The sequence below is a fragment of the Labrus mixtus genome, chromosome 20, assembly GCF_963584025.1.
Source record: "Labrus mixtus chromosome 20, fLabMix1.1, whole genome shotgun sequence".
NCBI lineage: Eukaryota > Metazoa > Chordata > Actinopteri > Labriformes > Labridae > Labrus > Labrus mixtus.
In genome coordinates, this window is record NC_083631.1 from 1,991,726 (window position 1) to 2,006,762 (window position 15,037).

The following is a 15,037-nucleotide window of genomic DNA, read 5'->3' on the forward strand; positions in this document are numbered from 1 at the left end:
ATTCAATTTCTCCCTCTCACCCTCACTCCCTCCCTCTGTTCTCCTCCTCCTCTGCCTCTTCCCTCCCATAGGACGCTGTCCTGGGCGCCTGCAGAACACCATCCATCATACATTACTTTTATTACACGCGATAATTTGTTAGGTCTCATTTCATTGGAGGGTCACTACCTGCAAAATTGATTTACAGCAACATGGTGTTAACTGCTAACCTGTCAGTGTCCTCATTGTTGCTTATCTTGTAGCTCTTTGTGCTATTTTAGCCACAGAAACTATAACAAGAGGCACACCTGAGTGTAGGTGGCTCCAAAAATGAAGTCTCAGCACAAGGATAGAGACAGCCATTATATTAATGTTGATGTTGGAAAACTTTCAGAGATCTCTTTATTAAGTTGTTGATACATGTTTCCCATTCCCAGCGTCAGTGGAGAGTGAAGATCACAGGTTTGACTTAATCCTTTGATGCTGAAAGGCATTTGAACTTACACAGAGCACTTGGTAAATACTACTCATCATAACAACACCTCTGGACAGTTCATGGAGTTCAGTATTAGCAGGTTATCTCTAACATCGGTCTAAGGTCAGAGCAGCATTGCTGCAGCGTTTCTGTGATGCTTGTTCAGGCTGAAGCTTGACCACAGAGAAGCTGCAGGCAGAATCACCTTAGGTCAAAGGTCAATGATTACTAGTTCAGGGGCATGCACACCTGGCTGAAAACATTATTAAAAACAGGAATATTAATTATTGTGCACCACCAGTTGTAGGAGTACGTTTGCATTACACCATGAGAAGTTTTTGACAGAAATGAGCAGAAACAATCGGTTGTGACAATTCATCTATACCTCCTAAAACAGCTGAGACTATCTGTCCAAATCATCTGCCAGAATGTAAGCCTGCACAGTGTCGATTACCTGTGCAGGCTGAATACAGTCCTGCCAGAAGTCTAATTAATTCTAGGAACACTGTGGTATTCAGTTGAGGCATGCTCTGAGATAAGACTTGTGAAGACCCTGTCTAATTGAAAATTATAAGAGATAACGTTTCCAGAAACCAATCTATGACAGATCTGTTTAAAGTGAGGGTGAAGGAGAGAGAACATTCAGAGACAATAATCCAAGTCAACATTTCTCAAGGGAGAACAGTCTCAAACCACAGAAAGAAGGAAAGACACATCCATTTTAATGTGACAGCTCATGTCTTTTATCCCAACAGTCTGTTTTATATCAGTCCTATAGCCAAACCAACCATGCACCACAAATGAATTAACATCATTGACCCACAGACGCTGATGATGCAAATCCAAAATAAGTTAGGCTTTCATGGTAAACAAGAACATATTTTGCAACATTAAAAAAGGAACCCTCTAGGAAGTAGTTGGAGCACAAAAGGGAACGTGATCAGAGAGAACATTCAACAACTATATGGAAATGAGAGATATGGGGGTTTGAAAGAAGCACTGAGATAAGTGGACAGATGGAGGTTGATCTGGAAGGTAAACAGCAGACGCCCTGACCTCCCACCGTCTCCCTCCTCTGTACCAGCTTAGCAGGCCGGAGTCAGGGCCGCATTCCTTGCAGCTTTTAGCAGATAGTTACTAAGAGTCCAGTGGGTAGTCTGAGCTCTGGGTGTGAAATATTTCCACAGCACGTGCTGTGTACCTTTGCCTGGGCCCGTACAACTTACACATTCATATTATTCTTTAAAACATACAGTATAATTAACAGTAAATAAGTATCTTTTTTATATTCAGAAATTACCTAGACATTGATGTATATTTTTTTTACTTGTCTGGCAGCAAACAAACTTTAGCCTGCTGAGAGCCAGCTCATATATGTAAGTTATTGCACATGACGTGAATGCAATGCACAGGAAAATTCCAATTAAAATCAATGTCGCTTCGTTTGTCCCATGCCAGTTATTTGTCAACTTTCATTAAGTCAAACAGTTTTATAAATCACACTGATAATGATTAATGTAAGGTCAGGAGGTGATCCTTTTCAAGATGATGTCAACACAAATAAATACTGTTGAGAAGTTTCTAACATGGAGAATGAAATCAGCTCATGCTGGCGGCCTCTTTGAATGAAACCATGGAAACTAACTTTACACACTGCTAATACAAATTATGTTGGGCAGCAAAGTTAGAAAATAATACTCCATATGTGTTGTGACATGTATTGATGGATAAATGAGTGATGAAGTTGGGAAGGAGATGAATCCATGAGATACTCTGGAGATGGAAATAAAGCCAAGGAGGTGTTTCTGTTAGTCTTAACTCTCTCTCTCTCTCTCTCTCTCTCTCTCTCTCTCTCTCTCTCTCTCTCTCTCTCTCTCTCTCTCTCTCTCTCTCTCTCTGCAGGTCATTTTGGGCCGATAAATAATGTTGAATGTTCTTATCATTTCATCACTGAGAGGTTGGAAAGTGAAGTGAAGTCATCTGTCAGCATTGTTTACACCCTGTGAGTAACAGCGAAACCTTTATAACCTTAAGAGGTGCAGATTTCAAATTAGTGACCCTTAAAATGGGCTTCCAATTGAGCCTGCCTCCAGTCTGCTTCCTTGTGTTGGAGAACATGCCAGAACAGGACAACAGGCAAAATGTCAGGAAAAATATGCCTGTGAAGTCTCAGAAGACAGAGGAGACTGACTCTTTCACTTTGCCAAGAATGGATTTATGAATATTCAAAGGGGGAAATACATTTTTATTTCCTAAGCAGTCGTGAAAACCACCTAACAAATCATTTCAAGTCCTACGCCATCGCTTTCCAATTAGATGCGGCGTGTGATGTCACGTAGTTGTCTATTATATGAAAAACGTTCTGTCATTACGATATCAGACACATTTAAAGAGGGGTGTGATTGATGACTGCTTGTCAAAGTTTGTGGTTCGTGTGTGTGTTTGAAAGAGCAGAATTATGAATGAATCTCAGATCACATCTACAGTTTCTATTTGCACTGAAACATTTTAAGAAACACCAAACATCTGTCTGGAATAAATTAAAGAAAAAGCTATAGTCTCAGTTCTAGGATAAAGAACATTACTTTGGTGCAGGATTGTTTAGTGTGGGTTTTGTAAGTCTCTTAAAAGCAAGAAGAATCTGACATCTTTAACTCATACAGAGTACAAGACTGAAAGGTAGAAAACAAAGGAAGTGAACAAATACATACATTGCTCATCGGGCTCATATGTAGGTTAATCTCTCTGAGGTCTGTAGAAACCCTGATCTGTGGAAGCACCTCAAGAGAAATGTGTTCGTGCCACCCACAGACTGCTGATGATAGCATCTCCATATATCACAGAGAATGTGTTCTTACATAAGAGCTTTCACCAAGCCACATCCTGTGATGAAAATCCATTTAGCGTCAGGTACTCTGGGTTAAAGTCCCTGCGGTAAATTGAACACATCAGACAGGATTCTTTGCCTGCTTGGTATTTCATCACCACTGCTGCTCATACCTTAACCAATCAGTTATGCTGTTTCTGTATTGGTCAAGAGTAAATTCATGAGTTATACTAAAAAAGGAGCAAGATCCCCATCAGACCCATAAGGGAGTTTTGATGCCGAAATGTGGTTTTAGACATATTACTCAAGACAGTCAGTTGCTTAACCTTGCTCTAATGAAGTTGCCAAACCAGGGATGTGACCACGGGAAATGTGGAAATTTCCCCTTTTGCACTGAGCCAGGGGATCTGCCAGTCTGGTGATAATTATAATACTTAGACATGACAGCGGACTAAGCTAATTAACATCTAAGGACCCTGTCTGTTAAATTAACTGCTCAAGCAAATAGACTAAATAAACTCAGTCAGCAACTGCACTGAAGCTTCCCCGCCTGTTAGCCCCCCTCTACCCTGTGCTGCGCAGTACACAATGATTGCATTTTGATTATTAAATAGAGGAACAATTAGTGTGTATTTTCCTTTAGACTTTCTGTCTGTGTATAAAAAACGCATTGTGATTTTGCATCACCCTGTAACGACTTGCAGCAATTAAGGAACTCGAGAGCTTAATAATTTCCTGGTGTTTTTTACCACATAAAATGTGTTTTATGAGAGGAGTAGATAAATGAGAGTACATGAAGGCCTTAAGGATAATACAATGATTCTGTCTAAAGACTTCTGCAAGGCGCCACTGTTGCAAAGTGGACAACTCCCCAGGAATCCTTAAGTGTACTTAGTTTTCCTAAAATGAGATAGAACTGGCACCACAGAGTCGTTTATATCTGCTGTCTGCTTTGAGTTAATAAAACTTCTGGAAAACCAAAAAGTAGCAATGTGCTTCATGCTTTATTTCTATAGTTGTGTTCCTATTTCAATCAATTCAAATGCTTTTTTTTTTTGTAGTCGTATCTCAAATGAACTATGTGAGTGATGCTTTTCAGCAGCCATCTGACTGAGAGTGTGTGACAGACAGATAATAATGAGCTCCAAGAATATTTCTAAGAATGTCATTCACATTATGATGGGAATGTGTACACCCCCCTAAATCACAATCACTGCAGTGCTCATTGTGTGTGGTCTGCAGCTGCAGCGACAGTTTTAACTTGTGCATCTCATGGGCAACCCTTTAAGCACTTTCCCTCAATTAACAGTGTTCTCTGTCCACCTCAGACACTAAAACACTTTCCCAGTACACTCCTTTCTGAGTCTTTGCACCCATTCTTTTTCTGTTTTTAAGTCTCCCTCCCGCCCAGCGACCCCCAGCTTCTCTTTCCCTTCATCCCTTTTATTCTCATGAAGTTTGCATTCCACACCTCCTCTGCAGACTACACACAAAAGAGCAGAAAGCGCCACTCCTGACCTGTGGCAAACATTCCAGTCCTCTAGGCTCTTTCACACAGCCACAGTCCACTGTGCTTCCAGTAGCGTCAGCCGGTGACTGTCTATTGTCCAATGCATTGAGATGCCCACAAAACAAGGGGATGTTTGGTTTAATGCACTTACTTCTTGATGAAGAGTATCCATAGAATTCTTGATGAAAATAATGCAATGTAGGAAGCTGAAATAGTCTGATGTGCATTTGACATGAAAAACATCTTGTTTACTTAATCACACAATACAGATTATGACGGGTATTGTCTTATGAAGTCAGACAGAAAAACAATGAAAGTCCCAAAAGCATCTGCTCAAGCATGTATAAATAAAGTCAGTACACAGGAAATTGATTATTAAGCTCTAAAATGTTTAGAAGTGATGGAGTTGACATTTTCATTGACTTCCATACTTCCATAAAGGCTTAACAGATGATTTTGAGCCTGGGTATATTGAAAATTCCCGGAGGTGTCAGAGAGAGAAGCTCAGAGGAAGGATGTTTTCAAACTGGCTGCTTTATTAAGGGTTCGATGTAGGTGCAGCTGAGAAAGTGGATAGAGAAAAGTTCGAGGTGAAAGGGGGAGGAGAGTTTAAAACAACACATCTAAAGCAGAGAAAGCGCGTGTCATGGAGGAGCATGTAGGGGCTTGTATTTCCCCTCCTCGTTGTCACTTTCCTTTCTCCTCCTGTGTCTGAGGGCCTCAATCTTCTGAAATTCCAGCAGTAGCTTGGAGGCTGCTAGACATCACTGGCCGTAAGGCGCCCCTCCTCTTCTCCACCCATCTCTCTTCATCTTCACCCACACCTGTCCACTTTCTCCACAGGCACAAGAGAAAGCATGCAACTAATGGCCCTGTGCTTACTGCACCGACTTCCTCTGGAGCTTTACGCACCTCGTACAGTACACAGTACGAGGTGAATAAACTAAATTGTATGTTACATGGACACATGATATTGACAGGTGCATGACAGCATTTCTGTTGTTAAACTGAGTTAACAGTTCGGATCACCAAGAGAGGTATCGATGGTAAACGAGTTTAGGCGCCTTGTGATTCTACCTTAAAGGTTTGACTCTGCAGACTTTCAGAACTGATAGATTTTTCTTTTCCTTATGTTATGTCTCATTTTAAAAGATTGGATTTGCTGATTTTAAAACAAAATTGGCAGCAAATAGCCAAATGGTTATTTGCTTATTTACTGTTGGGTCCATGTTCGTAGGCTTTTCTGGGTCAAAGGTTCATCGTCCACCCCTGGCCATGACATCAGCTCCCCCCCCCCGCTGATCTGCAAAAACAAATACAAACAGTAACATGCATAAATTAATTTTACACTAACTGAACACAGTATGGTATCAGTATCAAGGTTTCTCTTTTTTCATGTGTCATTATGTCTTCCTGGTTTGTGATTCTGGTGATCTATTTAAACTTTTCATACTCAGTTGCAGGTTGCTTTCGGTTTGCGGAGAAGAGCTTAAATAGGAAATGTAGTCAAAACAAGAAATATATAAGATAAATGTCACACTGCAGCTTGGATTTAGAGCAGCACTATCTCACAATACAAATGAGACTTATACTATACAATATCATTGTAAACGTCTGCTTTCCAGAGAGAAAATGGGTCATAGCTTAAGGATGTTTTTAAATAAGCAGACATCAGCTCTGTGAGACGACAGGAGGAAATTAGGCCTGAACTCTATGTAAGCTGACAGTCTACTCTCTGTTGGCAGCATAATAAACAGTCTATCACCATTAGTCGTGATTAAACCAGTGTGAAAAACACAGTTTTCACTGTGTATTCTCATATATTGAGTTTAGAAAGCACAGATTGATTGTTTTCACTCTCAAGCTGAACCTGTCAAACAATCAGCCTGCTGGCTTCTGGCTGACCTTCGACACTTCAGGTCAAGATTCCACTTGTCGTTAAAATATGTCTTCCCTATGGGTGAATCTCTACTTTCAAAGTTAAGATGGGAATGAATAGCTGCACTTGACAATGGAGGCCTGTCCATAAGTTACCCACAGGGGAGTGAAAAGACAAGAAAAATGTTCCCTCTGCTGGTCTGTTAGTGTGTTTGTTTGTGTGGACAGGAGGGTACTTGCAATTTTTTTGGAATAATAGAAATGCTTTGGACCAAAAAGTAAACAAAGAAGACCCTCATGTTGAGGTTCATACAGGTTTCATGAGCTCAGGGAGAAAAACCTGGAGACATATACCAAGAAGTGATGTAATCTGCGGAACTACCCTTTAATACCTTTATATCCAATCATCCGTGCTTGAGTAACAGGGTTGGAGTAAATGGATATAGTCATATTTGCAGCCTTCTTCCAAACCTTTCACAGCTTGCATGAGGTTGCATCACATTAGCAAACAGGCCTAAACAGGGCAGACTGTGACTCTTGCACTCTGGCCTGTTATCAGAGAAAAGAAGTAGGTCTATTTTTGAGATTTTATCAGAGGAACTTTGACCCTTTACATATCTGTCAACAACAGAGTCCTCTAAACACCAAAACTGTCACCTTACTCATGGCAGGATATATTTATTTAAAATATCTGAGTAACGTAAATGAGCCGCACACTGTTCCTCTAAGCTTCTTTTTCATGTTTATATTTTTGATTAAAGTGATTTAATCTGATGAGGTACCAAACATTGAGTAAACCTGTTTCTTAGCGTGCTGCTCTTTTTCTAACCAGCAGATGGCAGCACAATGCAGCGCATTACGTGAAAGACTTCTTCCCAAAGAAATGTGAGAATGGGATTTCCATTGTTTTTGATTACCTATATCAATTTGAGTCCAATCCAAGCGATACATTTGCCTTTAATCCAGACAATAACAAATTGCATAATAAAAATAATATCAATAATAATAATTCAAATAATAATATCAGACCTAATAATAATAATTACACATCCAAGTTAAGTACAATTTGTTTTTGTTTTGTTTTATTTATGTCCTACGTTTTAAAAATGTAAACTTTGGTGTAAACAAAATCATTGTAAAATAATGACTAATGTACACACATTTCAATACTTTGATATGGCACTTAACCAGGACTATCGTATGATCATTATGTCATTCACACTTTACGGATATTACAGTTATTTATTACATGTCAGGGTCACCAACCCAGAAATCAAGTAAGCACTGCCCCCTCCACAACACGCACGTGCGCGCATGCACGGCCAAACACATTTTAAAGGAATAAAGTTCTTTTTCAGGGCAGGCGGTGCCCATGAAGTTCATAATCTTGTCAGCAAGTGGTGTTTGTATGCCACGTCTGTTTTTTTGGTTGCTGATTTTATCGAACATGTGACTGAATTAGACGCTCACATGGCTGCGGTGGCTGCATGATCCGCTTTAGTTCTTTTAAAGTCCGGTGATCGGTAGCTCCCTCAGCAGCGACCATCCGGAGCAGAGGACCGCTGAAAAACACAGCGCGTACTCCGACAAATCATGGCGAACAGCGGGCAGAAAGTTGTTCTGATCACCGGCTGCTCCTCCGGCATCGGGTTACGAATCGCCGTCACGCTGGCCAAAGATGAAAAGAAGCGTTACCATGGTAAATGCGCTTTCTTCTACATTCTTTCCTTGATCGGACCTATTAGTTGCAAGCCTGTAATAGTGTGGGTCTCTTGAAAACCAATTCCGTGTTTACTTTTCCCTGCAAAGCTCGTCTATTGCACCCATTCTCCTTTACGCACAAAGTTCGGTTGAGTTTTATGCGCAACTCACTTCGTGTTTCACCAATGTAAGCGACTTAGAGTTATGTCAATTGTAACAAATAACCCTTGTAGCCTAATATCGGATCTATATCCTTTTGTAAGGACTGGGATTCAGTCGCCCCTTTGGCTCAACTATTATCATCTGAAAGTGCAGTTTCCAGGGTAGGGCTCTGCAAGGATGCCGCTTGCCAGGCGGAATCATAAAGGAGTCTTGTCAGTTCTCTTTCAAGTGACTTCTCCTACACAAAGCCCCCTTTTATCGCTGTGAATTGTAGACCGCCTGCTCCGGTTTAGTGCCGTGTCTAATGTGCCTATAGTCCCCTCACTGGGGCGAGTGTTGAAAGGGGGACAAAGTTTGAGACCTGTACAAGCGAGGGTTCACTCTAAAGCAAGGGCCTTGTTTTGAAGTCTTCATTGGTGCACATTGGAGTTAGGGTGTCCCACTTTGACATTGTTGATCCGTGCGTCTCCTCTCCTGCTTCCCAGCCATCATTAATGTCATTGTTGGAATTGGACATCCAAAAGCATGTCATGGAGCCTCACACAGAATTACATTAGACCACCTTTACACCCCTACCCCTGCGGGTAAGAGTTTGCCTTCAAGACCCCCCTCTGTGTGACTTAATGCAAAATTACATAATTGACTTTTGCATACAGTGAGTGAGTTATCAGCGAAACTTGTGATTGTGGTAATCTGATACCCTTATTGGGGTATGTTAAGTATTTCATGCTGTTAACTAATTAAGACACCACTGTGCAAGAGTTAGATTGTGTTTTTTAAAGATAACATTTGTTAGTTAACTCTTTCTTTGGGGGTCACCAGGAATTCAAAGGATTTATTACCATCAAGTGATGAGTAGAGAACAAATCTCAACGCTGGTTTGAGCAGCTTTATTTTTCTCTCAATGTGACCTGTTTGTTAATAAGGCCACACTGAGCAATTAAGCTGATCTGTCCTTTCTCATAAATCTCTAGAAAATCCAAATGAGATTAAATATTGCATCTTGCATGAAGGAATAATGAGCTGCAACGACATGCAACAAACTCAGAGACCCCCCCCCCCCCCCCCCAAAAAAAAGACCCCCATTCTTGAATGTGATTCATTCAAGAATGTTTAAGCGGCCCAAGAGTTATTCCTGTAGGAGCCAAGAGAACAATGGATCTTTTGTTCACTTCTCTACCAATGCATAAATCTCTCTTTTGCTTTGTGGACACACACAACTCTAATCAGCAGATTAGGATTAATTACACTTCTTGAGACATCACTGATGTGTTTAGCGTGTTTGCCTACTTGCAAAGACAAACTGTGGGACTCTGATATTCTCTCTCTAAAAAAAAATCATAAATGTTTGATCTGCAACATTGCATAGCAGCATAAAACCCTCCTTTAATATTCCTTCTGTAACCTGGTCTTTGTTCCAGTATGTGTCAAGGACAACAGGTAGATTCATATGGATGTGTGAATATGAAGTTGTTTACTCCCACTGATTGCCATTGTGCAAGAGCACTGTCTTCCTTTTCCCTGCTAGATAACATCAGTCAGCAAAGTGTTGGCAAAACACACACCATGGAGCAAGCCACGGAAGCCCAGTCAACAACACTGTGCTGATAGCTGCTGTCACAGAGCGTGATAGATTCCTGTATGTAGGTTAATGTTACCCAGGGAAATCAATTCTTTGTCCTGTGCTGTAAACTGACAGGCGTGGTCAGTGCTAAGAACTTTGACCCGCTGACACAACTCTGTGTGTGTGTGTGTGTGTGTGTGTGTGTGTGTGTGTGTGTGTGTGTGTGTGTGTGTGTGTGTGTGTGTGATAAGGAGGAGGTGGTGTCCTCAAAGATCAGAGATTTCTTGGTTCTGCTTGTAACTTTATCAGTTTAACAAAGGTTCCAAAGTTTTTTCCTTTGTCAGCTCACAGAAAATGATTGATTCCTGATTTTCTTTCTTTCTTTCTCGTTTATTTCTTAATCAAAGGATAGACCTTGAAAAAAAAGAAAGTTTACAAAAATAAACAAAAATAAAAATCTACCTTTATTTAATAGGACAGTGAATAGAGCAGGAATCTGGGGAGAAAGAGATGAGAATGACATGAGGGGAAGGAGCCATAGGTCAGACTTGAACCCGGGCCGCCTGCACAGAGGACTGTAGCCTCTGTACATGTGGTGCAAGCTATCCGGGAAGCCGTCTGTGCTCCTTAAAAATCTAACTTTATTCAGATGATTTGAAGTTCTCCTTGCGCTCTGCAGCTCTTGCTCCAAATTGTGTAGTCCAACAAGTTTAACCATCTTCAGTAATGATTAAGGGTTTATTTTCATAAAGTAGTATTCCAATAACATTCCCCCCCCCCTTCAGTCATCGCCACTATGAGAGACCTGAAGAAGAAGGACAAGTTAGTGGAGGCAGCAGGAGATGTATACGGAAAGACCATGATGTTGCTCCCGCTCGACGTGTGCAGTGACGAGTCTGTCAAGCAGTGCATCAACAATGTGAAGGACCGCCATATTGATATCCTGAGTGAGTGGGACATTTGACCCCTTTTTCTCTGCTTTGTATGACATGCTTTCTTTAACTCCCCTCTTTTTGGATAAACATGTGTGTATAAATGTGTGTTGTGTCTACATTTAAAAAGTTACTGTATAAAGACTTAGTTACAGTAATTGGTAATAGTTTATTGTCTTATTCAACTTCTTCTTTGTGTGTGGGATTTGTGTAAAACTCCATCAACTCTTCCTCAAGAGCAATAGTATCAAAATGATGTGTGACAAAGGTCAATAGTTTGTTGCTGGATAATGAACTCGTGAACAGGTCATTCTTTTCAGTTCCTGTATTAAACCTCCAATCTGGATAAAGGTTCTATTTATAAACGTGCCTCTGTTTTACTAAATACAACTTTATATCCCCCTTCAACTTATAACTGCAGACTCAGAGGCCCTTTAACATGGCCTGGTGTTACATCACACCTCTGTGTTGTTGTCGCACACTGCCATCTGGTGGCAACATCAAGTAATCCCATCTGGGATACATGGACAGATACATTTTTGTAGAAACAGCAAGAGAAGAAACCTAACAATACAGACATCATCTCTCACAGTGTTTCCCCTACCATTATATTAGGGGGGAAAGCTGTAAACCTAGGGGAAACACTGACTCATGTGAAAAAAAACAGTCTGATTTGTTGATGTACAATCAGTGTGTCATCTCCCTGTCTCAATCAATAAATCAATCTTTATTTATCCACCAATTCATAACGAATGTTATCTGTGTGTGTCCTGCCAGTCAACAATGCAGGTGTGGGCCTGCTGGGTCCCGTGGAAAGCATCAGCATCGAGGAGATGAAACGAGTTTTTGAGACCAACTTCTTTGGAGTTGTTCGCATGATTAAAGAAGTCATGCCAGACATGAAGAAGAGGCGTTCAGGACACATCGTGGTCATGAGCAGTGTCATGGGCCTTCAGGGTATGATATGTGCAAATTCATAAAAACAGATTCAAATTTGAAATCCCGTTAAGACTGATCAAAGAACAACAATTTAAGGATCCATTAAATATATGAAGTTAGTGATACATTTGATTAAACCATTTTTTGGCATTATTATACCATCTATAACTATACAAATCAATGTTATTGTCACTGAAACATTCATTATTATACTTAAAAATAATTTATAATAGAAAACAGATTTCTTTGACTCATTAAATGAACAATAGTAGATTTATTGTTTAGTTATGCAGTCTGCTAAAATGTATAACTCCTAAAGTACTGCAGACAATGCTAGCGCTAATGTTGTAATCAAGACCACACCAACAGAGACCAAGACATATCTGAGACTAGAGTGCTCCAAGACCAAAACAAGACCAAGACATTTAGGGATCGAGAACGAGTCAAGACCAAGACCATAGATATCAATGAAAAATTATCATCTTGTGAGCAGGGGGCGTGTCTCTCACTTGGACCGTAACAACGGGAAGGTAGCACTCGTAACCAGGGGAACAAACCAAACGACAAATGAATTGAAGTTATTTTTTAATTTAAAATCTGGACCGAGACAAGACAGAGTAAAAATGCTTTTAATTCGGAGACCAGACCGAGACCTTCAAAAAGGAGTCTCAGGACCGGCCTTTGGACCGAGACCTATTTTGAGTAACACAACACTAGCTAGCGCGCAGTTTTTCTTTTAGGTGAAAGTTAATGTTTCACATGTTAAATCTGATATATTTCCATAATGAAAGGCTAAACTTTAGTTTCATTGTTGACTACCTTGATGTATGTCTTAAGTTCCAATAAAGGTCAGCTGGTCTTAAGTCAAATAACAAGCGGATGCAAAGTTTTTAGTGTTTGTTTAGACTTCTTTGAAGTGCCAGACGGGTGGGATTTGACCAGAACAAATTGAAGTCTGCTAAGTTGTAAAACATGCAAAAAATAAAGTGAATTAAATCACGTATTCTGTCAGGTTTTCTCCTATGATTCAAGTTGCCTTATGTGTAAATTAGTTTGAGGTAGCTGAATACAGTGAAATGTGATAATACAATGCAGGAGGATGACCTTTACCTTTCTGTTTGGTTGGTTCAGGAGTGGTGTTCAACGATGTTTACACTGCTTCCAAGTTTGCCATGGAGGGTTTCTGTGAGAGTATGGCGGTGCAGCTGATGAAGTTCAATATCCGGTAGATTACCCTCTTTCCTCTGTTCTTCCTTCACATCTGTCTTTACTTTGTAGTGTACATGCTAATTCATCACGGGCCTTTCTTCATCTCACTGCCCTCAGGTTGTCCATGATCGAGCCTGGCCCCGTGCACACTGAGTTTGAGACAAAGATGATGGAGGATGTGGCTAAGATGGAGTATCCAGGAGCAGATGCTGACACAGTTCGTTACTTTAAAGACGTTTACCTGCCATCGTCCATAGACATATTTGAAGCCATGGGCCAGACGCCAGAGGACATAGCCAAAGTAAGTTACAACTCACAGTTTAATGAACTTATGATAGAATTCTAAACCAGTGTTATTTTCTCTAACCACTCAACTACACAAACAAAAAAACAGCCTTTAAAGAATTGAACATTTTGCCTCTCATCTCTGCAGTGCACTAAAAAGGTTATTGAGTCAAGCAGTCCTCGCTTCAGGAATCTGACCAACAACCTCTACACACCCATTGTGGCCCTCAAGTATGCAGATGAGACTGGTGGCCTGTCTGTCAACACCTTCTACAACCTTCTCTTCAATTTCGGCCCTCTCATGCACATCACCATGAGCATCCTCAAGTGCCTGACATGCAGCTGCCTGCGCAGACGCACCATCTCACCTAACTGAAGAAGGTGTCCAAATGCTGCCCCTTACCCTTACCCTAACCCTACCAGTTCGTTGACCCTACCCGTTTTCCTGAGGTTTTTGTTCTCGGCAGGTAGAGTAGATCCGGTAACCCTGGGGAGTGGAGGAAACAGTACCATGATAAGCTTCGCTAGAAAACATGCACAATTGCACAGAGATATTGTATGCAGAACGACCTCAAGTACACACTTCACATACAAACACAGAAATACAAGCAATATCTACAGTGGATTATTGTACATACATATTATAAAGCAAAGGCTGTGTCATTGCTTTATGGGAGGAACTGAACAAATATAATAAAGGTGGGTTTATGTGTATAATGTTCCAGTAGAACACAAATATAGGACATGATGACCTGACCCGTGACAGATCAAAGCACAAAATGAACTCAGTTACAGAGAGAAAAAATTATAGAGAAATATTGACTTGTAGCCTAGATTACAGAAAACTCTGGCATGACAGAGTTCAAATGTATATGACAGAGAAGGAATGAATATATCTGCCTTAAATGTGTTGTACCCTTATTTTCATGTTTGCCTTAACATAGTGATCTTGTGGTCATAACTGCTGTTCAATCATATTTTTAATCTTTTGATAAACTGAATGTTTTTTTTGTTTTAAAGATTTTGTGAAGGGTTTGGTCAGATATTTTAAATCTAGCATCGTGATTTAGAAATAAACAGAACTCTGATTTACCCTCAAAGGTATGCTTTTGGTTTTTAGGATTCCCAATTATAAAATGTGACAGTGCATGCTTGCAGATGCCAAATAAAGCTCTGAGGGTTTGTCTTTTGACTGCAAGACCTCTTTGGTACCAAGAGGGGGCAATGCTTCACAGCCTTTCCCTTGCAGCCAACCTGTGGCTTTTGCAGCAAGCGGAGATGGAGCTGGAGTGTAAAGGAATTTGTTTTCAGTTTCCAGAGATAAACAAATGTTATATAATTAAAAAGTGAAATGTTTAGACCGTGGTTGCATATTGTGGCAGACACTCACCAATTTTTGGGGGGCAATTTGTTTTATTCCTTTGATATGAAAAAATGGGCTATAATATATTAATGTAATTTAATAGTCAACATCAGACCATACTGATAACTTTGATGATAATTTATCAAAATAATTTCTATTCATTGTAGAATATACATCTGTATTCCAGCTTACAGAGATTTAAAAGCTGTATGG

General features: G+C 40.3%; 1 protein-coding gene across 1 annotated transcript; it reads left to right on the forward strand.

Moving 5' to 3' along the window:
• Positions 1-7,972: 7,972 nt before the first annotated feature.
• Positions 7,973-14,817, forward strand: rdh8a (retinol dehydrogenase 8a). Its single transcript, XM_061065829.1, has 6 exons — positions 7,973-8,368; positions 10,882-11,043; positions 11,806-11,985; positions 13,099-13,192; positions 13,294-13,477; positions 13,610-14,817. The coding sequence occupies exons 1-6, from the start codon at positions 8,263-8,265 to the stop codon at positions 13,835-13,837; spliced, it is 954 nt and encodes a 317-aa protein (XP_060921812.1). The 5' UTR covers positions 7,973-8,262; the 3' UTR covers positions 13,838-14,817.
• The last annotated feature ends 220 nt before the right edge of the window (positions 14,818-15,037 follow it).